Here is a 21,478-nt window from a genome sequence, read left to right on the forward strand (position 1 = left end):
CCTTCCCTCCCCTTCAGATTGCAAACGTCACCTCCTCGGGGAGGCCCTCCCTGACCTGTTTCAACGGCCTGCCTTTCCCGAGAGACTATCACTTATCTGTTTTATCACCTCCGTTGCGTTTACCACCCTGCAAAAATCACATTAATGTCTCCTCCCGACCTAAATGGTGGGGGTCCTGCAGCGGGAACCACCTGGCTGGCTCGCTCTCCAGTTGTGCGCCTAGTGCACAGAGGGAGCTCAGTAAGTCTGAATGCAGACGTCTGTAAGCGCCGCCTGCGACCTCGACTCTCGCCTCCCGGGCTCGTCCACGTGGCGGCTGCAGCTGGCAGCGTGAAATTTTGTCTCTGCTATGGCATTTGCAGTACCAGGTTTGGTCCAATCTGAGCCCAACCGTGATTCCTTCTCATCCACTCCATTTCCCCGTTTTATTTTCTTGACGGTGCCTAACGCTACCTAAAATTATGTAGTTGCCCGAACGTGCGCTCCCCAGCGCGGAACGGGTTCCAGCACACAGTGGGCGAGTGAGTGAAATAAAGCTCTCCGCACAGACTAAGGGCTAATAAGTGCTTATCGCGTGACTGAATGGTGAAACTCCAGACTGGACTGCCCGCGCCACCCTGCCCCTGACCTTTCTCCCGCGGGTCAGTTAAACCGGCTCCCTTTCCCGCCCGCCTGGCGAGTTTGAAAACCGAAAACCCCGCCATTGCCGGCGGCTCACCGGTCGCCGCGGCTCGGCCAATCAGAAGCGGCACCGCCCATGCCGGAGCGTAAAACTCCCCCGGCGACGCGCGGCCATTGGCTGCGCGGGCTGCGTGGGCGGGGCGCCGGCGGGTCGCGCGCCGGGCAACGCGGCTGGGCTACAGTGTAGCGAGTTCGTAAGAAAACAAATCCGCAGCGTTCGGGGCGGGGCCTCCGGCGTGCCGGCACCGCCCCCTGACGGCCAGCTTGGCAGCGGCTTCGACACCGCCTCAGAACAGACGTCGCGGAGGAGGGAGGGTGAGTTGGGGGGAGACCCGGCCCCCAAGGGGCGGGCGCCGGGCCGGGCGGTGAGGGCTGCGGAGGGTTGGGCCGGGCTCCCAGCCCCCGGCGACCCGCTGGCCGACTGGGGGAGGAGCCCGCCGGGAGGGCGGGGGTCGCGCCGGAGAGCCGAAGGGCGAGCAGAGCTGGGAGCCTCGTGCGGGCCAGGTGCGCCTCGGAGCGGATCTTCGGGCCGGCTTCCGTGGCTTTCCCCGCACTGACGGCGCCGGGGTGGGGCGGGGGCTTTGCAGGCTGCCAGTGTCGACATGCTGCTGGAGGAGGTCCGCGCCGGCGACCGGCTAAGCGGGGCGGCGGCCCGGGGCGACGTGCAGGAGGTGCGCCGCCTTCTGCACCGCGAGCTGGTGCATCCCGACGCCCTGAACCGCTTCGGCAAGACGGCGCTGCAGGTGAGGCCCGGCCGGCGCGGAGCGAGGACGGGGCTGGGACTCCAGACCCTTTCCCTTACGTTTTCTGGTCGCGGTGGTGGCGGACTGGGGGTCCGGTCCTTTTTTTCCTGGGCCGATGTTGCTCCCTGATGTCCCTTTTCGTGGGTGGGTGGTGGATGGATGAGGTTAGGTTGGGGGGAAGGGAGGACTTTCCATCTTCTCTGGAGGATTTCTTATTCTCTGGATGCGGGGGATTCAGTTTCCCTGGGGAGATTCTTATTCCGTGGTAGGAGTTCACCTTCTTTGGATCCTGGTTTCATAGGGGTGGCTCTTGTTTCTTGGACCTTCCAATTACAGGAAAGAAGGATTTGTGTTTCCAGGGGGTCCCCATTTAATGGAGGGTTCTCTGAGAGGAATCCAGTTACTTGGGGAGATCTCCATTCCTGGGTTTGTTGGTTCCCCAGATTTCTGGTATATTAAGGAAAGTCCTAATGGGGGCACAGTTACACATTGCTTGAGCGTCCTTATTCTCTGGGGGGGCATTTTACAGGGGAACCCCATTTCTTAAGGGGCCCAAGCACCCTCTGGAGCATCCTCACTATATGGGAGGAGCTGTTAATTAGAGAAGGGGTTTCAAATTCCCTGGGCACTTCCTTTCCCTTCAGTCCTCTGTCAAGTTCTTAGGGGGCAGTTTTCATTCTATGAGGTTGATTTCCTGGGGTGGGGGCCACACTTCTTAACGATCTCCTCTATGGGATGGGGCATGTCTCTGCTTCTTTGGGGAGGGTTTTAAGTTCCTTGAAAGTTTCCACGGAGGCTACTCCCTAGACGATTTTCTTGTCCTTAGGGGATGACCATTTTCTTGGGGAGGGGTCCCTCTTCCCAGGAGATGTCTTTCTCTGGGGTATCCAACAGCTGTCTGAGAGCTTGCGTTCTCTGGGGTTTCCCGATTCTTTGGAAGATCTCTAGTGTTCCCTATGTTTGAATGACCCCTCTCTTCAGTGACCCCCTTTTCCTGGAACCTCTCCCTTGAGACCCCTTATCCTTGGCCCCCACACAGGTCATGATGTTCGGCAGCCCCACCATTGCTTTGGAGCTCCTCAAGCAAGGTGCCAGCCCCAATGTCCAGGACGCCACCGGCACTACTCCAGCCCATGATGCGGCGCGCACTGGATTCCTGGACACCCTGAAGGTCTTGGTAGAGCATGGTGCTGATGTCAACGCGCCTGATGGCACTGGGGCGCTCCCCATCCACCTGGCGGTGCGAGAGGGCCACACGGCTGTGGTCAGCTTCCTGGCTATGGAGTCTGATCTCCACCACAGGGACGCCAGGGGCCTCACACCCCTGGAGCTGGCGCAGGGGCTAGGGGCCCAGGATCTCATGGACATCCTGCAGGGGCACACGGTGGTGCTGCTGTGACCCAGGGCCACCCACTCCAGCCACAGGACCCAGTGGGGTTCTTTATCAAGAGAGGAGGAAAGAAACACTTTCTCCCCTCACTTCTGCCCACTGTCGAAAGGGGAGGGGCACCCGTTTGTGGCTTGTTGGTGTTGATTTGCGGGGTGTGTGTGTTTGAGGGACATTTCTCATTTGTTTTTCTCACCCCTTTTGACGTGCTGGGCAGAGAAGGGCTCTTGCCGACAACAGCCATCTAAACGGTTCCGTTTTCTCTGCGCCTCAGATTACTGGGGCTGCAGACGCCCAAGAGCAGAGCATTTAAAGCCCCAGCCCCAGAGTGAGGTCATCGCTTCCAGGACTCCTGGAACCTGGCGACCTTGGCTGGCTTGTACCCAGAGAGAGACCTCAAAGTGTGCACACTGCTTTCAGGCATAGGGTGGGAGGGGGGGAGAGTTTCGAATCAAAGGGTAGTATGAGTTCGTTCATATTTGGTTGGAAGCTTGTTTTCCAGTCTCTTGTACAGCGTTTAAAAAAAAAAAAGAGATTCTATTTATTAAGCTTTGTGGAAAAAAAATTGTTGTGTGATAACTTAATGTTTTTACCCATTAAATTAAGACTTGTGCATGATCACAGAGCTGGTGGCTTCTGATTTTTGAAGCGATGGAGAGCCGCGCGTCCAGTATGTTTGTAGGGGGTCGGAAGAGGGGTCGCAGGTCGTGGATGCTTTGGGGGAGGGGGGAGGGTGGTAATTCCCAGGGTGGGAGAGGTGAGTGAGCTGGGTGGGGCAGCGGTTTACGCTGTCGGAACGGAAGGGAGGCAGGAAACCGCGAGTGGAGAAAGGGCCCCCAGATGTCAGCTGGGTGCCGGGAGCCCCGGGCGGGCGGGGGTGGGGGGGGAGTGGGCGGTGGCTGGAGTCTGACTCGAAGAGGCGTGATCCACGGGCGGGGATTGTGGTCGCACGGCGTAAGGGATCCCGGAAAGCTTGGGGACAGGATTAGGCGCGGCCCGCGAGGCTCCGCCTCCCCTCGGGCTCGCGGGGGCCGGGAGTAGCCCCGCCTTCCGGGGGGTGGGGGTGGGGAAAACACTCGCTGCACGCACGCGCAGTGGGCCGCAGAGCCGCCATGCCGGAACCGCGAGGGTCGTCGCCTCTGCGGGTCAACGCGGCGTTTGCCGCGCGGTACGGCCGCTACCGGGAGCGCGAGGAGCTGCAGCGGCGTGAGTGCGGGGCGCATGCGCGCGGGGCGGCGGCGCGTGCCGGGTCGTCGGGAAGTGGGGGCTCGTCTGGTCCTCCACGCTTATCTGGGGGGGGGTTCCCATTTGTGCCCCGCAGTTAAAGATCGCTACGGGGATCGGGACAGCGGCGGCGACTCCAGCTCTGACTCTGACTCTAGCGACGAGCGCGTGGTGAGCTTTCTCACCCCGGTGCCGTACATTCGGGAAGCATCCAAGTCCCCCCCACCGCTTCCCAACCCTGATACACAGAGGGCGGCTAACCCCCAACCCCATTTCACCCTACGGGAGTTTCCATCCTCCTCTTCCTAATCCCGTGAAGGACACACAGCGCTCTCTCCATCCCCAGGGGGTGGCCGCATGCCCTCCTACCTCCCCTCTCCGGCCACCATCCACCTACCCATCCCGATGTGTGAGGTGCGACCGCTGTGTCCCCTCTTTCATTCCCAAGAGTTTAACCATTTGTCAGGGTCAGACTCAGCCCCTGAAGTGGGGCATCCCTCTGCCACATGGGGTACTCAGCTTCTCACATCAGGCCTGGTCTTTTGGGGGCCTCACTGTGCCGCCGAGCCCCTGCTTGCTGTCCCACCTCTGTCCTCTCTGCTCACCTGCCCCCACCTCAATCCTTTGTCCCCAGGTAGTATCCTCCCCTTGCCCATTACCTTCCTCTAGCTCAGATCCTGTACCTCTGTGTGGCCTGTCCCAGTCCACCCCCATTGAGGGCCCCTCTTCCTCCGCCACCTGTTTCACAACTTCCCACCACCCCTCTTACCCACCCTCCAGCCCCCAACCTGCCTCTGTCCAGCTGGATCACTTCTTCTTACTCCTGGCTCCACCCTAATTTCCACACCCTCTCAGCCCACCTGCCCTTGTTATTTAGTGTCTCCAGCCTCCACAAGGGCTCTCATCCGTCTCCCTTCTGAAGTCTATCCCCGATCCTTCTCGTGCCTTAGGAATTTGACCCCCAGCAAGAGCGTGACTTTTACAAGACTCTCTCCTTGTTGAAGAAGAAGGACCCCCGCATTTATCAGAAGGATGCCACTTTCTATCAGAAAACAGGTCTGGGGCTGCTCCTCCCTAGGGCCCAGGTTCCTCGTTGCTTTACTGGTTTGTGTGACTATTTAATGAACCGTCATGCTATGAATGTTCTACATTCTATGCCGCAAGTGCTTAGCGGAGTGTGTTACGTTATTATTCGTTAATAATGACTGTGTGCTTGGCCCTGGTCAAAGCACGTGTTACTGAGTGAGCACAGCCAGCTACTACCGAGTAGTTTTAAGTGTGACATTTGAAATCGGGACCCCGGCCCTGCCCAGTGGGAATTCTCTGCCTGGGGAAGGAAGGGGGTTGTGGGTGATGGCAGGTGTCTTCCGGCAACCCGGCAGTATCGTCCTCGGAGAGCGAGGAAGCTGAAAAGAAGCCAAAGAAGATGCGTCCTATGTACCTGAAGGACTACGAAAGGAAGGTTATCTTGGAGAAAGAAGGGTGAGGAGAGATCCTGACTTCCCGTCGCATCCCTCCCCACCCCACCGAGCCTTCCCAGGGCAGGCTGATGTGTGGGGGTCTTAGAAGAGGTGGGAAGAAGCTGGTGGTGATTCACCAGGATTGAGGGGCTCCCAGAGAACAGGAGGGTCCGTGATCCACCTGCACCCCGCTGCCTCCCAATGGCTGCTCGTAAGAGCTCCCCACCCCAGGGGGACCGACGAGCCGTGGGGAGTCTACTCTGAAGCCCCTGTTTGTCCTTGCCCAGCAAATATGTCGACGAGGAAAATTCAGACGCAGAGAGCTTGGATCAGAGATTCCCGGTAGGTGGGGTGGAAGGCCCGGCTGGGGGCTGAGGGGCCTGGCGCTGGGCCTGAGGTCCACTGTCGCTCTCTCTGCAGCAGATCTCGTCGCAGAGTTACGTAGAGGAACAGAAACAGCTCAAGGAAAGGTGAGCCTGGGCCTGCCTGATGGCCAGATGGATGGGACTTGAGGCTCTGGGATTAGACAGGCCCAGCCTGGGTTCACATCCAGCCCTGTTACTTCATGGCTGTGTGCCCTTGGGCACGTCCCTTAGTTTTTCTGTGCCTCAGTTTCCCCGTCTGTTAAATGGGGTTGACAATACCTTCTGTGTCACAGCGCTGCTCTGAGCTTGTTGAGGAGAGCCCAGGACTTAGTAAACAGGGTTCATCTCAGGACTGTGGGCAGGGCTGTGTCTCCTGAGGCGTTTTCTCTCACATGGGCAGCTTCCGGGCATTCGTGGAGGACAGCGACGATGAGGACAGTGCCGGGGAAGGTGGCTCTGGGTTGCTGCAGAAACGTGCTCAAACCAAAGAGGAGAAGGTGGGAGCTGGGCCTGGCTGGCTGGGGCTTGGCGGCGGGCACGGGTCCCCAGGCCCTTAGAGCTGGCGTCCCCTCAGGCCCAGGAGGATGCGGACTATGTGGAGTGGCTGAAGGGGCAGAAGGAGATTCACAACTCTGACACCCTGAAGGAACTGGTGAGTTCTCCTGTCTGGTCGTCCTCAGGCTTTTTCTGGAAACCAGTTCTTGAGGGAGTAGCCGAGAGCCCATCGTGTGAAGACTGAGGTGTGCCCCGTTCTGGGCGCCAGTTTCTACTTCCGTAAGATGGCGATTGTCCCCCCTTCTTTACAGATGGGCTGTGAAGTTTTAGTTACTTAAGTCCACGTGGAGCCGAGCCCACCCTCCTTCCCTGGCCACAAGTCCCTGACCTGGGTCCTGTCCCCTTCCCCCTTCCCCCCAGACCCACCTCAAGGAATATTGGAGCAACCCAGAGCTGGATGAAGGAGAGCGGTTCCTGCGGGATTATATCCTCAACAAACGCTACGAGGAGGAGGAAGGCGAGGAAGAGGAAGAGGAGGCAGAAGAGGAGGAAGGGTGAGCAGCCATGTCCCCCAGGAGCCTTGAACCCTGCTAGCCCAAAGGCAAAGGGCACCACGTGTTTACTTCTTCACACAGATGGTGGCAGAGTTACTGTCCTGTGAGGAAGAGCTGCGGCGTTTGGGCTCTGGGGCTACGTGGCCCTGTCCCTGGACTCTGCGCCTCAGTTTCCCTATCTGTAAAATGGGGGTGCCCCAAAAGTGGGGCTCTTATGCGGATTCCATGCATTAATACGGCAGTACACAGGGGTATGGGGGCTCGGCTGACCCCCCCGGCCCCGCCCCATTTTTGTCCCTCAGGGGCCCCAGCCTCCCCGTCCAGTTAGCCGTGGACGATTCCTCAGACGAGGGGGAGCTGTTTCTGAAGAAGCAGGAGGACTTCGAGCACAAGTACAACTTCCGCTTCGAGGAGCCGGACTCGGCCTTGGTTCGGGACTAGGGCTGGGGCTGGGGCTGGGGAGGACCCGGGCTTTGGGGCCCCGGGCCGGGCGAGCCCAGGATCATCCCTGTGGCCCTTCTGGGCTCCCCTGCTGCCCACAGGTCAAGACCTACCCTCGGAGCATCGCGTCCTCCGTGCGCCGCAAGGATGAGCGCAGGAAGGAGAAGAGAGAGGAGACGCGGGAGCGGAAGAGGAGGGTGAGTGGGGGGGTGCCAGTCGGGGGAGGGCGGCCCACGGTGCAGGGGGAGCAGGGGGAGCCCGCGCTACCCCCGGCCTGCCACCCGCAGGAGAAAGCGAGAAAGCAGGAAGAGCTTAAGCAGCTGAAGAACCTGAAAAGGAAAGAGATTCTGGCCAAGCTGGAGAGGCTGCGGCAGGTCACAGGCAACGAAACCTTGGGGTTTGAGGAGCGGGACCTTGAGGACGACTTTGACCCCACCCGCCATGACCAGCTCATGCAGGTGCGACCCCTGGACCCCACCCAGCCATGCATGCAGTGCTGCCTGGGACAAGGCCGTGCAGTCTGTGCGTGTTCCCAGGCCGTGTGGCCTCAGAGAAGTGACTTGATGTCTCTGTGCGTGTGTCCTTGTCTGTAAAGTGGGTTCAGCCATACTGTCTACCTCAGGATAGCTTGGGAGAAACATGCATAAAAATTGGTAACGCTCAAGGGACAGGGAGTAGTTGTGTTTCCTTGAAACTTGTGGGGTTTGAAGGGACATAGCATCAGACCACGGAAACAGGCGATAAGGCTGTATGGGGAGAGCAGTGGGGACCTTGGGGACCCCAAAGAGACCCCTGACCAAGCCTGGAGGTGAGGAGAGGAGACCGAGGATGCGTAGGCTTTAGTTCCTCAGTGAAATGGAGGTCGTTTTTGTCTCTTGGGGTGCTTGTGAGAATGCAGTGAGTTGCAGCCCAGCATTGGGCATACAGTAGGTGCTTAATAAATGACACAGTCAGCCTCGTAGTCACCGAGCACCAGGCCACGGAGCGGCCCCTGCCCTCCCAGAGCTCCGGGTCTAATGGCAGGCCCTTAACTGTACAGTTACAACCCCCAGCGATCAGAGTGGTGATGGGGACTTTCAGGGGGAGGTGGGGTCTGAGAGGAGTCCCCAGTCGACTGTCGGGCGTGGTGGTGAGCGGGTCAAGGCGGGCAGCTGGGGCCTGAGCCGCAGCTTGGCAGCCAAAGAGGGAGGGGTACACCAGGCAGGGGGTACTGGGGGGGCAAGGGCCTGTGGGAGGGGAAGAACCCCGGCTCTGTGAAGCAGCGGGGGGGGTTACTGGGGCACAGAGGGGCCTGGACACACCGGGCTCCTCTCACATCAGCAGCGAGGTCTGGGGGATGCTGGGAGCCATGTAAGGTGTGAGAGTGAGGCGGTCTGGGGGAGTGGGCCTTGCTGAGCCTCCTGGCCCTGACCCTGCAGAGATGTTTTGGGGACGAGTACTATGGCACCGTGGAGCAGGAGAAGCCGCAGTTTGAGGAAGAGGAAGGGCTTGAAGGTGAGGTCCCTGGGGGCACCAGCCTGGGGGAGCTGCTGTGTCTGAAGTCCAGAGTTCCGCCCTGACCCCCTACCTCTGTGTCCTCCGGGACCAGATGACTGGAACTGGGACACATGGGCTGGGACTGAGCAGGCTGGAGCTTGGGACCAGGAGCTGCACTGCGAGGACCCCGACTTCAATGTAGGTGCCATGGGCGGAGGGGGGACCCCGAGGGGTGAGCCCACCCACCCCCCGCCGAGTGAGGGCTGGCCTGACCTTTACATCTTGGCAGATGGATGCTGACTACGACCCCAGTCAGCCGCAGAGGAAGCCGCGCGAGGCCCCCCAGACGGGCAAGAAGAAGCGGAAGTCCCCCTTCGCTGCAGCCGTGGGGCAGGAGAAGCCAGTGTTTGAGCCTGGTGAGGCCCGGGGTGGGGGCGGGGGCGGGCAGGAGCTCGGCGGGGCCCGGCACACCCCAGCAGCCTGGCTCCCTCCCTGTGCAGGCGACAAGACGTTCGAGGAGTACCTGGATGAGTATTACCGGCTGGACTACGAGGACATCATTGACGACCTGCCCTGTCGCTTTAAGTACCGCACCGTGGTTCCCTGCGACTTCGGGCTGAGCACCGAGGAGGTGGGACCCCACAGTGGTGCTGCTGGGGGGTGGGGGTGCGCCTTCCGGGCAAGGGAGCGTGTGCAGCCAGCAGATACTGCGACCCCCGTTCCTTCTGCGGAAGACACCCGTACAGATACCGTTACCTGCCTCGGCCGGCATCTGAGGCCCACAGGACACGCTATAAATACTACTTTTAAATCTCTTACTGAATATCAGCAGGTGGGTGGCCGTTAGGACTGGGTGGGCTCTGGAAACAGATGCCCAGATTCAAATCCGGCTGTGGCCACTCACCAACTGTGACCTAGAATGCTGTGCCTCCATTTCCCTGACTGTAAAATGGGCTAATAACAGCCCCCCCCGCCCGGGCTATGGAGCCAAGGGGTGTGTGTGTGTGGCTCTTGCAGTGCTGCTGGCCCCTTAGCCATGGGGGCTGTGGGGGCCTCACCCATCATGGCCAGCCAAGCCCACGTTTATGCAGCTCGGGCCTGCTGCACTTGCTCAGTCTTCCCGGCAGCCTCAGTAGTTCCTGTGGGTGAGGCCTCACCTGTCATTGGCACACGTGGCCATCGGCGCGGAGCCCCTGCCTGTCCTGAGGTTACTGGGACCGTGGTGCCCGAGTGAGGCGCAGGCATCCCGGGCCCAAACTGGAATCTGAAATCAGCCTCAGTTTCCCCATTTGATCCCCGCTGCCAAAACCTTCCAGTGGCCTCCATAGAAATCAGTCCTCTCCTGCTATGGTCCGTGCCGAGTAGGAGTAGCATGACCTGCCTTTGACTAGTGAGGTGGCCAAAGCTGAGAGCGAGTGAGCTCGGCCCCCCCCACCCCTGACCCGGGGCTCACACGCGGGCCCCCACCCTCCCTTCCTGTGCAGATCCTCGCTGCCGATGACAAGGAGCTGAACCGGTGGTGCTCCCTGAAGAAAACCTGCATGTACAGGTGACAGGGCCGGGCCAGGTGGGCCAGGGGGAGGGCCTAGCAGGTGGGGGCACCTCCCAGAGCTCCCCGTGACAGGCGTGTCTGCTGGACGCTGCAGGTCAGAGCAGGAGGAACTGCAGGACAAGCGGGCGTATAGCCAGAAGGCCCAGAACTTATGGAAAAAGAGGCAGATCTTCAAGTCCCTTTGCCCAGAGGAGTGAGTATCCCCCGGGATGGGAGCCCGCCGGGCCTGGGCTTGCCACGAGCTCTGTCAGCCATTTGTTGTGTGGCCCCGGGAATGGGGCTTCCTTTCTCGATCCCTGGGTTCAGATTCTGGCCAGCCACAGCTGTGTGGCCTTGGGCAAGGCCTTTGCCCTTTCTGGGCTTGTTTCCTTATTTTAAAAATTCAGGTAGGGAGTAAAGATGGCTCGTTTCTTGTTGGGTTTTTGAGGATTAAGTGAATTCATTCATGTAAAGTGCCTAGAACATAGGAAATACCGTAAGGGTATTAGTAGTATTATTATCGTGCCCATTATTTCCTGATCTATAAAGCAGGCTGTTAGACCCTCCCAGAGCTGATTTAAAGCTGCTTTCCATGAACAGCTTAGTATAGGCCCAGGCTGAAAATGCCACAGTGATCGGCAGTACCATCGAGTCTTGGAGTTCAAGAGGAAAGGGCCAGTTTTGGTGTCAGACTTGGGTTTGAACCCCAGACAGGCCCCTGATTTGGCGCCTTGCCTCTGTGAGCCTCTCCTTTCCTCATCTGTAAAATGGGGGATGTGTACTCAGGAATTGGCTTAATCGTGACCAGCTTGGGCTGAGCCCCCACTTTTCTCCTCAGGATGGAGACACTTTCGGAAGCCACAGGAAAGCCACAGAGAGACAAAGACGGCCCGCAGGGACAGCTGCTGGCACCTGATGGGGCTAGCGGGAAGCAGGCCCAGCCCGGGAGCCCCCCAGCACAGGAAGAAGCAGGCCCCGTGTCACACATGCAGAAGCCAGTCCCCCAGAGGCGGAGGAGGGGCAAGAAGGCGCGTCTCCTGGGCCCCACCGTGACACTCGGGGGGCGGGAGTTCAGCCGCCAGAGACTGCAGGCCTTTGGGCTCAACCCCAAACGGCTGCACTTCCGCCAGCTGGGCCGGCAACGGAGAAAGCCCCAGGGTCCCAAGAGCGGCCCCTGAGCTCCAGGAAGCAGCCAGAGGCCCTGGGGTCCCTCCCTTCCAGTCAGCTCCTGGATGCATCTCCCTCACGGACTGTGTGGACTGTGTGTCTGCCCGTGGGCAGAGAAGTCTTGCTGTCTCACAGATCTGGAAGCCGAGGCCTAACTATCAAGCTTTCCCCGCCGTCTCCCCTTGACACACACCTCGGACCCCGTCCCTCAAATGCTGGGCCAGCCACAGCCACAGTCAAGTTAAACGGCTTTATTAGCCCCCAGTGGCCACAGTTCCCCCCACCACCCCTAGACCTCAGCAGGGTAGGGGCTTTGGGACCAGCGAGGGGCACGGGTGGTCCAGTGCAAACTACAGTACTAGAGTCAGGCCCTGAGTGGGTGTCTGGGAGCCCTCCCTCCCTGCCCTGGGCGGAGGGCCCAGCTGGCCAGAGGCAGGCGGACTGCCCCTGCCCCTGCCTGGAGGGCCCCCAGTTCCGAGGTTTCCTGGACTGGTCTCAGCTGCACTTTGTCAAGGGGGTGAGAAGGGGAAGACCCATCACCTCCAGGTTTCAAGCTCCCACACCCAGCATGACATAAATAAAAAAATAAATAGTGCTCATCTCCCCCAACCCCACCCGTTATAAAAACACGAAGTCCTCCGAGCTCGGGCGTTTGGCCTTGAGGAGCCGCCCTGTGCGAGGGAGCCGCAGTGTTGGCTGGGAGAGCTGGGAGCAGAGGTCGTCCAGGCTGTGGTCCTGAGCATGGCCCTCAGCCAGGGTGAACATGGGGTAGCGCTCGGTGGCTGAGGAGGAGCTGAGGACCTGGCGGGAGGAGGGAGAGTGTGGCTTAGCCCAAACCATACCTGTTTTCTAGGTGTAATTATCCTAACGGGTGCATTTACCAGGTGCTTCCTGAGCTCAACTCTCATCCCTCCAGGGCAGTGATCCAGGCCAGCCAATCAGTGCCTCCCGTTCCTGGACCACCATGATGGGCACGTGATCCAGAGTGACCAATGAGCAGCAGCCCTAGGATTTTTGCTGCAACTCTGGGAAAGTAGGGCTCCCTTTCCACTGAACAGGGGGGTGGGTGCCCCTTGCCACACCAAGGGTAAAGCCCTGATGGGACAGTTTCTACTGCTTGAGCTCATGGATGCAGCTGTCCTTCAAGCAATAATGTCCCCAACTTTGCATCTCCTGCCCTTGTTTTGGTCCAACCAGTCCTAGCTGGCCTTTTGTAGCTTGTGGGCAGGGTAACGATCTTGATTCCCCAGGTCTGCTGGACTCGAGTTCTCTCTGTTCCTCTTCTCCCCCGTCACTGCCCTTTGCCCTCCGCCCTCCACCACTCCTGGCTCACCCTGGTCAGCTCTGAGCAGAGCGTCTCAAACTCCTTCTGGTCTCCAGCATAGAACCCCACCGTACAGCTCGGGTCCATCTTGGCGAAGGCCATCTTTCGGGGTGAGGTGCAGTGGAAGGACTGGGGCGTACAAATGGGGGAGGCTCAGGGCCCCAGCCCCCTCCACCTTCCCCAGCCCCACCCTGGGGATTCCACCCGGCTCACCTCCAGGGGGAAGTCAGCCTGACTGACATCCACGGTGGGCTGGCAGTAGTGGGGGTCCAGGTAGAGCAGGAAGTCGTCTGCAGGGGTGGAGGCATGAGGGGGGCTGAGGAAGGGGGGGTGGGGGGTGGAATGGGGTGGGCTTACCCTGGTAGCCGATGAAGTACAGTGAATGCCGTGGCTTGCCCCCTATGATGCCCAGGCACAGCTCAGAACGCAGGAGCTCCTGCAGGGAGAAAAGTGAGCAGAGGAGTACGCTCTGGTCAGGCCCTAGAGAAGCGCTTGGCAAACCCCCAATGTGTGCAAACCCAGCCCCCTCTTGAGGAGCTGATATTCCAATGTAGGAGATGAACAAGGAACAAGACAAGTTTTGCCACGTGTCCATAGGCAGTAACACTGGGATAAGAATAAAGGGAAAAGGGCTTTGCAATTTTAAATAGGGGAGTCAGAAAGGCCTCACTGAGGTGACATTGCAGCAAAGACCCGAAGGAGGTAAGAGGGAGTTAGGAGTGCATCTCTGGGGAAAGAGCACTCCAAGCAGCTAGAATAGCGAGTGCAAAGGCCCTGAGGCCAGTGTATTCTGAGAAAGGTGAGGAGGTTCGTGTGGTGGGGGCAGAGAGAAGTGGGAAGGAGAGTGGGGGCACATGAGGTCAAGGCATGGGCAGGGGCATGGTACAAAGCCTTGCAGGCTGTAGGGAGAACTTTGGCCTTTATTCTGAGTGAAAACAACCCAGGGTTTTTCCAGCTTTGCCATTCCTTTTGCCTGGAGCGCCCTGGCTCCTCTTCTGCCTTGGCTGGAGAGGGGCTTTCCTAGGCTGCAGCCAGCCCCCTCTGCCCCTCACAGTGTTAGTTTTCATTTCTCTAGCATCTAAGGCGTAATGCCACAGCTGTCAGTTTGGTTTCAGACCCCCAATGTCTGCCCGTCCTCCAGTAGAATGTCTAATCCCCAAGGGCACGAACGTTGGCCTCTTCCCCTCTGAAACCCAGCCGCTGGGACAGTGTTTGGCACGAAACTACGTGCTCCCCGACTACTGAACAAACAGATGGACAGATGAAGGCAGCAGAAACACCTCACCCAAGCTACAGAAGCCGGCGCGGTTCTCAGAGGAGGCGTAGTGGAACTTGACGGCACCCACCTTCACACACGGCACGTACACGGGGTTGAGAGTCTCGCCGCCCAGCCGCACCGGCACCAAGATGACCACAGACTTCCATTCAGCCGTGGGGTCCGGCCTGGCCACCAGGCGTGCCACATCTGCCTTGTACACTGGGAAGATGATGCAGCAGGTCACGTTCCTACCCACCCTTCAGGCCTTGGAGAGTGGCCCTCCACGTGCCTGTGCCACTTCATAGGGTGCCACTCCGGTCGTCAGTGGAGAAGGAGGTCTTTTGGGTGCCCCACCCACCCAATCTCCCCCCACCCCTACCCGTGAGGAATCCAGGGCCTCGGGGCAGGTGTGGACATCTCCATTTTATAGAGAGGACAACTGAGGCCCTAAGATTTAGATGAAGAACATAAAACCAGGGGGAGGCAGAGAGCCTTCCCCACAGCCCAGAGCACCTCCCCAGTTCCAGGGCCTGGTTAGTATTTACTTACTCAGCACATGACTTTGCCAATATGGAAATGGGAGCTCTGGGTACCTCTTCCCTCACTGCTAAGTAAGCTCCCTCCTGGCTTCCAGAAAAGGAGATTCAACCCCTTCTGGAAACAGAGCTGCTATGGCCTGAATGCTTGTCCCCAACATTCAGATGCTGAAATCCTAATCCCCAAAGTGATGGTATTAAGAGGTGGGGCCTTTGGGAGGGGACTGTGTCATGAAGATAGAATCCTCATGAGTGGAGTTAGTGCCTGTATAAAAAGGACCCCAGAGAGCTCACCTGCCCCTTCCATCATGTGAGAAGGCGGCAAAATGAACTAGGAAGTAGGTCCCCACCAGACACCGAATCTGCTGGGGCCTTGATCTGGGACTTCCCATCCCCCAGAACAATGAGAAATAAGTTCCTATTATTTATAGGCTGTCCCGTCTGTGGCATTTTTGGTACAGCAGCCCAAATGGACTAAGATACTGGTCATCTGTGAAAATCAAATATTGTCTACATGTCTAAATGTCTACAATTTTATATAAAAATTTATAGGTTTTGTAGATTCTCTGACACCATTAAGGCTCCTATTAATGAAGACCCCATCTAAACTGATTTGGAAGAGGGGCACCTGGGTGGCTCAGTCGGTTAAGCCTCTGCCTTTGGCTCAGGTCATGATCCCAGAGTCCTGGGATCGGGTCCCAAGTTGGGCTCCCTGCTCAGCAGGAAGTCTGCTTCTGCCTTTCCCTCTGCCTGCCACTCCCCCTGCTTGTACTCTCTTTCTTTCTCTATCAAATAAACAAAATCTTTTTTTTTTTTTTTAAGATTTTACTTATTTGACAGAGAAAGATCACAAGTAGGCAGAGAGAGAGGGGGGGAAGCAGGCTCCCTCTGAGCAGAGAGCTTGATGCAGGGCTCGATCCCAGGACCCTGAGATCATGACTTGAGCCGAAAGCAGAGGCTTAACCCATTGAGCCACCCAGGCACCCCAACAAATAAAATCTTAAAAAAAAACACCACCAAAAAACTGATTTGGAGGAGAGTGGGGAACAATAATAATATTTAGCTAACACTCACTGTGTGACAAGCCCTGCTCTAAGAGTTTAACTTGTATTATTGACTCACTTAATCCTCACGACAATCCCTTGCGGCAGAGAGCAGACTTTTGTACGTGTTAGAATTGTTTACAGAGTAAGAGTAAATTGGACCTGAGAGAGGGAAGCCCTTATATCTTCTCTTCTCCACTTCCTGAGAAGCCCCTAACATTTCCTGTCCTGGCTCCAGAGGCCGTGGGGGATCCTGAGCACCTCCCACCTCCCCTGTGTGGGTCTCAAATCCTTTCCCAGGCTTCCTCTGCCCCAGGAAGGTAGGTAGTGACCGGCTCAGGGTGACAACTCTGGGATCTTGGTTTCCAGTCTCTTACCTGTGCAGTCCTGAGAAACATACACCACCAGGCGGGTGACCTCCGAGCAGCTCTCCACAGCCTTCCTGGCGGGTGACAGGGAAGGTCTGAGTGCCTGTGGGAACCCAGTGGCTCCCGTGTCCCCTGCAACAGCCCTCACCTGAGTATGTGTGCCACCAGAGACGGCCCATACCAGTCCCCCGCCTTCTTGCCTGAGCTCTGCCCAAGCTCCACCAGCCGGTGCAGGCCAAAGGGGGCCCGGGGGTGGTCGGCAAACCAGGACACGATCTGCCGGTGCCGCCGCTCCTGCTCCAGCTCGGGGGTGCCCTGGGCCCAGCGCGGGGGCACCCAGCGTGCAGGCCCACGGTAACGGTTGGGAGAGGCCAGCCCTGATGGCTCAGAGGGTCCCGGGCCTGAGCCCTCAGCCCAGGTCCAGTCTGGTGGGGATGGAGAACAGAATCAAAGGGTGCTGGTGGGGTGGGCGTGGGGGTGCGGGCACCGTTCCCATTTGCTCATGCTTTCTGTGCAATTCTAATGCTCCTGCCGCCCCAGCTTTACCAGCAATTTTCACAATCCAGAACCTTATTGTATCAACTCTTGCTCCCCCCAGAAACCTACTCGGCACACCATCTCACAAACCTTTAAGCTTAGTCTACAAACAGTTCTGACCCTGCTGCCCTGTGTGCCTGGCACAACACTGCCGGGCGCCCTCCCTTCCGGCGCTCACCTCTGGGCAGGAAATGCAGCAGCAGGCCCTGGGCCAGCATCATCTGCCCACTGCGCAGCATGCAGCCCCAGCCGCAGTCTGAGGTCAGGCAGCCTCCAGCGAGGGGCGGGAAGTCCCGGCGGTACGTGAGCCACAGGCGGGACACGAAGTCCCGCTGGAAACGCTGGATGTCACCTACAAGACGCAGGCTTGTCAGCGGCCACCTAGAGCACCAGGTCTCCCTCGAGCCTGGCCTGGGGTCCCCAGCTCACCCTCGCCCTCGAAGCGGTAGCGGCGGCCGCAGAGGTGGACGCTGGAGATCTTGCTAAAGCTGGTCCGGCTTTTGACTGCCCAACCTGGGGAGACGTGGGGCAGCACCCAGCCAGATGAAGCACTGGCTTGACAGACATGTAACGTGACAGTTATGATAGCAGTCATGCTTCCATCCACCCCCCTCCCTCACTCCACCTCACGGTCTCCCAGGTCCCAGCTCAGGGCTGGCACGGGGCAAGCCATGCCATATTCCCCTCCGATGGAGGCAGGGACCCTAGCAACCACCACGTAAGTGTTTGCTATCAATTCAGGATGAATAAAGCAGTTCGCTTCTTGTATCCGTTTTACAGAGGGGAAAAATGAAGGCACAGTAGAGGAAAAAACCTTGCCCAAGGTCACACGGGAATGGCATAGACTTGAAAACACATTCCCTTTTGGACCTGCTGCAGGTCTGCCCGGGGCAGGGCGGGGGACCCACAGGTGACTCACAGGAGGAGAGTAAATGGTAGAATACTCGGCAGGGCCAGGGTTGGCCACCCGTCGACTCCCACCGGCCTCTAAGCCCCCTGCCTGCCGGAACCCTCGGCCAGCTCCTATCTCAGAAACCAAGCCCCGGGCCCGCCCCCTCCTCACCGTACTTGACGTTGTTCCAGGCCGTCAGGAACTTCGCCTTAAACTTGTCCACTTCGTCCGGCTCCCCAGGGGCGGCCGCGGGCGAGCCAAGAGCGGGGCCGCTGGCTCCAGAGGGCCTCAGGCCGTTGGGGTCCGGAACCCGGGGGCCCCGCGGCCTGCGGCCCTCGGGGCGGCGCGCGTCCTCCGGGCTCCCGCTCCGGTACTGCGCGGCGGCCGGCGACACGGAGTTCATGGGCGCACGGGGAGGGCGGACCGAGGGCCCGGGTGGGGGCCGCGAGCGAGCGCCCAGGGGGCCGGGCCGCGGCGCCCGGGAAGGCGCTAGTCGGCCCCCGACGCGGCGACCGGGCCCCCGGGCCCGGCGCGGGACGCTGTCACCGCCGCCGCCGCCATTTTAGCGGCCCTGGCCCCGGGAGCCAGGCGGGTCGACACGGCCGGACGCCCCGCCCCGCCCGGCCCGGCCCCAGCCTGGGTCGCCGGCCCCGGTTCCAGGTGGCCGCGCCGGGACCTTCGGCCGCGGCGCCTCCCCGCGGCGTCCCGCGAGCACGCCCCGCCGCCCTATCGCAGCGCCCAGGCGCGCCCGAGCCCCCCTGCAGGCCCTTATCGGAGGCCCCAGAGCCGCGAGGCCCCGCCCCGGTCCCGCCCTGGCCCCGCCCCCGACGGCGCGCTGGGAAAGGCCGGCCCCGGGGCGGCTCGGTGCCCCTGTGCACCTGCCCGCCGCCCACCCGCCGGGGTGCCCCTCGGCGGCCTGCGCCCCCGGGACCCGCGTCGCTCTGGGGCCAAACCTGCGCGACACCTCCTGCTCCTCACACCCCCAAGCCACACCTCTCTGAGCCTCAGTTCCCTCAGGAGCAAAAGGGCTCAAGTACAACCACACAGACGAATCTTCGTGATAATTCTGCGGAGGAAAAGAAGCCAGATAAAAAGGACGAGTATAGACTCTCTGGTGCCCGGTACCTAAAACTCCAGAAAATGCAGCCTCATCTCTAGGAACAGAAAGCAGATCAGTTTCGGGGTGTCTGGGGGTGGGGTGGGGAGAGGCTAGAGGGAGGGACAAAAGGGGCTTAGAATATAACTTTTTGAGATCAAGATACGTTTAGTATCTTGATCGTGATGCTGGGTTACAAGATGTGGAAACTCATCAGATCCTACACGTGAAATGTGTGTGATTTATTGTATGTCAGTTATAACTCAATAGAGCTGTAAAATTTTTTAATGCATGTAACTCAGGAATGTTAGTCGGACGAGCTGAGCTCATCCGTGTAAAGCACCTTAGCATGGCATTTGAGACAGTCAGAGGAAACCAAGCAAAACCTCAGAGGCGGATGACAGTGTTTTGACCCTCTGAATGGCAGAGAGGGTGGCCTCTAGTGGCCACCCTGAGGGCACTGTTCTCAGCCAGCTGAAGGAACTCAGACGAGGCTGTGGGATGTACAGAGGCTGGAAAAAGACAGTCACTTCCCTGACTTTCCCTCCGCTCTCTCCTCACTGCGCCTCCCTTCAGCCACACCTGCCTCCTTTCTCAAACCCAACATGTGCAATCCCACCCCAGGACCTTTGCTCAGACAGTTCCCCCTGCCCGCCTAGCCTTCCCATCTTTGAGATCGCTGCATGGCTGCCTCCTCCTGAACCTCCATCAGGAAATTATTCAGATGTCATCCCCGAAGGCTGACAGTGCTCAAAATCCACCCCACTCCCACCTTTGGACTCCTTTCCTCTTCCCTGTCTCCCCCTGTCCCCCCCCCCCCGCCGCCCCAGAACAGTTACCACAACCTGATTGATTCAGCTCAGGCTGCTCTGTAAATACTGCACACTGGGTGGCTGAAACAATGAACATGTCTTTCTCATGATCCTGGAGGGCGGAAACATAAGATCAGGGTGCCAGGATGGGCGAGATCTTCGTGAGGGCCCTGCTCCTGGTTATGTCCTCACATGCCCTTTCTCTGCTGTATGCTGGCTGAGGGACGCAGAGAGAGAGAGAGAGAAAGAGATCTCCTGTCTTCTTCCTCTTGGCATTAACCCCATCATGGATTCTCTACCTTCATGAGCTCATCTAATACCTGATCATCTCCCAGAAGCCCCATCTCCTCATACCCTCACATTGGGGGTTAGGGTTTCAATATGTGCATTTTAGGGGGGGATACAAACATTGACCAGAGCACCAATTTTATATATATATATATATATATATATATATATATATATATATATATAGTATATTTATTACCTCTGTCCCTACCACACCACAAGGCCTAGGGACTCTGTCCATCTTGGTCACTGCTAGCTTCTCAACACTCAGCCCATGGCCTATATATAGACAGTCAGTGCTCAACAATGCAGTGTTTTTTGTTTTTGTTTTTGTTTTTGTTTTTTTAGATTTTATTTTATGTATTTATTAGAGAGACCGAGAGAGAGCGTGTGCATGACTGGGGGGAGAGGGGCAGAGGGAGAGGGAGACAAGCAGACCCACCACCAAGCAGGGAGCCCCACGTGGGGCTTGATCCCAGGACCCTGCGATCGTGACCAGAGCCGAAGGCAGACGCTTAACGGGTGCCCCGATGATTAACATTCTTATCCCCAGACTCCCCTGCCAGTCTGGCCCCCATCACTAGTGGCCGGCTGCCTCCTCTGATGCCTCTAATCCATCCAACAGCTGAAAGAACCTATTTATCAAGTTATTTATTTTTTATACTTTCAGAGAGGAATGGGGAGGGGCAGAGGGCAAGGGAGAGAGACAATCCCAAGCAGGCGCCACGTCCAGTGCGGAGCCTGCAGCAGGCCTCGATCTCATAACCCTGAGATCATGACTTGAGCGGAAATCAAGAGTTGGGTGCTTAACCAACCGACTGAGCCACCCAAGTGCCCCTATCAAGTCATGCTTATGAACAGTTTCTACACAGCAAACAACAACAACAACAAAACAAAAACCTAGAGCGGTGGTGTTCAGTAGATACATAACGTGACTATAATATTTGAAATTCTAGTAGCCCTGTTAGAAAAATACAATCTAATTAAAAAACGGGCAGAGGATCTCAATAGACAGTTTTCCAAAGAAGACTCGCAACTAGCCAAGAGCTACACGAAAGGGTGCACAATATCATCAGTCACCAGGAAAAGGCAAATCAAAAGCGCTAGGAGATGTCGACTCACACCTGTCAGGATGGCTATTATGAAAAAGATGGTAAGTGTAGTAACATAGGAAAGGGATCCCCAGGGCACCGTTAGTGGGAGTGTATGCTGGTGCAGCCACTGTGGGAAACAGTACTGAGGTTCCTCCAAAAATTAAAAAGAGAGCTACCACAGGATCCAGCAATCCCACGTCTGCGAATTTACCCGAAGGAAATGGAGACAGGATTTCCTAGAGATGCCTGCTCTCCAGTGTTCACGGAGCATCGTCTACAACAGTCAGCCCCCGGAAACCCCCAGACTGTCCGTTAGTAGCTAGAGGAGGAACACATTGTGTCTATCCATATAGTGGACTATTGCTCAGCCTTAAAAAGGAAGGAAATTCGGGATGTCTGGGTGACTCGGTCATTAAGCGTCTGCCTTCAGCTCAGGTCATGTTCCTAGGGTCCCGGGATCGAGCCCTGCATCGGGCTCCCTGCTCAGTGGGGAGCCTGCTTCTCCCTCTGCCTCTCCCGCTACCTGCTACTCACTCTGCGTGTGCTCTCTCTCTCTCTGTCAAATAAATAAATAAAATTAAAAAAAAAAAAAAGGGAAGGAAATCCTACCATTCGCAACAACGTGGGTAGACCTTGAGGGCATTATGCTGAGTGAATTAAGTCAGACAGAGAAGCACAAACACTGTGCAGGCTCTCACAGGTGGAA

The 21,478-nt window shown here is 58.1% G+C and overlaps 3 protein-coding genes across 4 annotated transcripts; 2 read left to right on the forward strand and 1 right to left on the reverse strand.

Moving 5' to 3' along the window:
* Positions 1-854: 854 nt before the first annotated feature.
* CDKN2D (cyclin dependent kinase inhibitor 2D) lies at positions 855-3,433 on the forward strand. Its single transcript, XM_080827717.1, has 3 exons — positions 855-996; positions 1,269-1,424; positions 2,464-3,433. The coding sequence occupies exons 2-3, from the start codon at positions 1,284-1,286 to the stop codon at positions 2,821-2,823; spliced, it is 501 nt and encodes a 166-aa protein (XP_080683843.1). The 5' UTR covers positions 855-996; positions 1,269-1,283; the 3' UTR covers positions 2,824-3,433.
* A 337-nt stretch (positions 3,434-3,770) lies between these two features.
* KRI1 (KRI1 homolog) lies at positions 3,771-12,131 on the forward strand. 2 transcript variants are annotated; one of them, XM_080829725.1, is made up of 19 exons: positions 3,771-4,017; positions 4,133-4,206; positions 4,986-5,091; positions 5,418-5,517; positions 5,783-5,837; positions 5,916-5,965; positions 6,261-6,357; positions 6,435-6,512; positions 6,776-6,909; positions 7,212-7,338; positions 7,452-7,547; positions 7,638-7,808; positions 8,769-8,844; positions 8,939-9,024; positions 9,116-9,242; positions 9,327-9,457; positions 10,311-10,375; positions 10,473-10,571; positions 11,196-12,131. In XM_080829725.1, the coding sequence occupies exons 1-19, from the start codon at positions 3,924-3,926 to the stop codon at positions 11,533-11,535; spliced, it is 2,106 nt and encodes a 701-aa protein (XP_080685851.1). In that variant the 5' UTR covers positions 3,771-3,923; the 3' UTR covers positions 11,536-12,131. The 2 variants fall into 2 exon arrangements, with proteins under 2 accessions (XP_080685851.1, XP_080685852.1); XM_080829726.1 differs by having other exon boundaries at positions 3,914-4,017; positions 5,919-5,965.
* On the reverse strand, positions 11,761-18,061 carry ATG4D (autophagy related 4D cysteine peptidase). Its single transcript, XM_080829751.1, has 10 exons — positions 17,654-18,061; positions 17,020-17,103; positions 16,769-16,942; positions 16,202-16,478; positions 16,063-16,127; positions 14,195-14,325; positions 13,206-13,284; positions 13,062-13,138; positions 12,858-12,977; positions 11,761-12,325 (listed from the first exon to the last, which is right to left on the reverse strand). The coding sequence occupies exons 1-10, from the start codon at positions 17,883-17,885 to the stop codon at positions 12,143-12,145; spliced, it is 1,422 nt and encodes a 473-aa protein (XP_080685877.1). The 5' UTR covers positions 17,886-18,061; the 3' UTR covers positions 11,761-12,142.
* Between the last annotated feature and the right edge of the window lie 3,417 nt (positions 18,062-21,478).

This window comes from Martes martes (genome assembly GCF_963455335.1).
Source record: "Martes martes genome assembly, chromosome: 1".
NCBI classification, from domain to species: Eukaryota; Metazoa; Chordata; class Mammalia; order Carnivora; family Mustelidae; genus Martes; species Martes martes.

Excerpts from the sequence above, each read along its gene's own strand:
- CDKN2D (XM_080827717.1), top strand. The coding sequence starts at position 1,284 with ATGCTGCTGGAGGAGGTCCGCGCCGGCGACCGGCTAAGCGGGGCGGCG. Across the intron at positions 1,425-2,463 it reads TCGGCAAGACGGCGCTGCAG|GTCATGATGTTCGGCAGCCC; the intron begins GTGAGGCCCGGC and ends GCCCCCACACAG.
- KRI1 (XM_080829725.1), top strand. The coding sequence starts at position 3,924 with ATGCCGGAACCGCGAGGGTCGTCGCCTCTGCGGGTCAACGCGGCGTTT. Across the intron at positions 7,548-7,637 it reads CGCGGGAGCGGAAGAGGAGG|GAGAAAGCGAGAAAGCAGGA; the intron begins GTGAGTGGGGGG and ends TGCCACCCGCAG. Across the intron at positions 10,572-11,195 it reads AAGTCCCTTTGCCCAGAGGA|GATGGAGACACTTTCGGAAG; the intron begins GTGAGTATCCCC and ends TTTTCTCCTCAG.
- ATG4D (XM_080829751.1), bottom strand. The coding sequence starts at position 17,885 with ATGAACTCCGTGTCGCCGGCCGCCGCGCAGTACCGGAGCGGGAGCCCG. Across the intron at positions 16,943-17,019 it reads CTACCGCTTCGAGGGCGAGG|GTGACATCCAGCGTTTCCAG; the intron begins GTGAGCTGGGGA and ends TGCGTCTTGTAG. Across the intron at positions 14,326-16,062 it reads TGTTTCTCAGGACTGCACAG|TGTACAAGGCAGATGTGGCA; the intron begins GTAAGAGACTGG and ends TCATCTTCCCAG.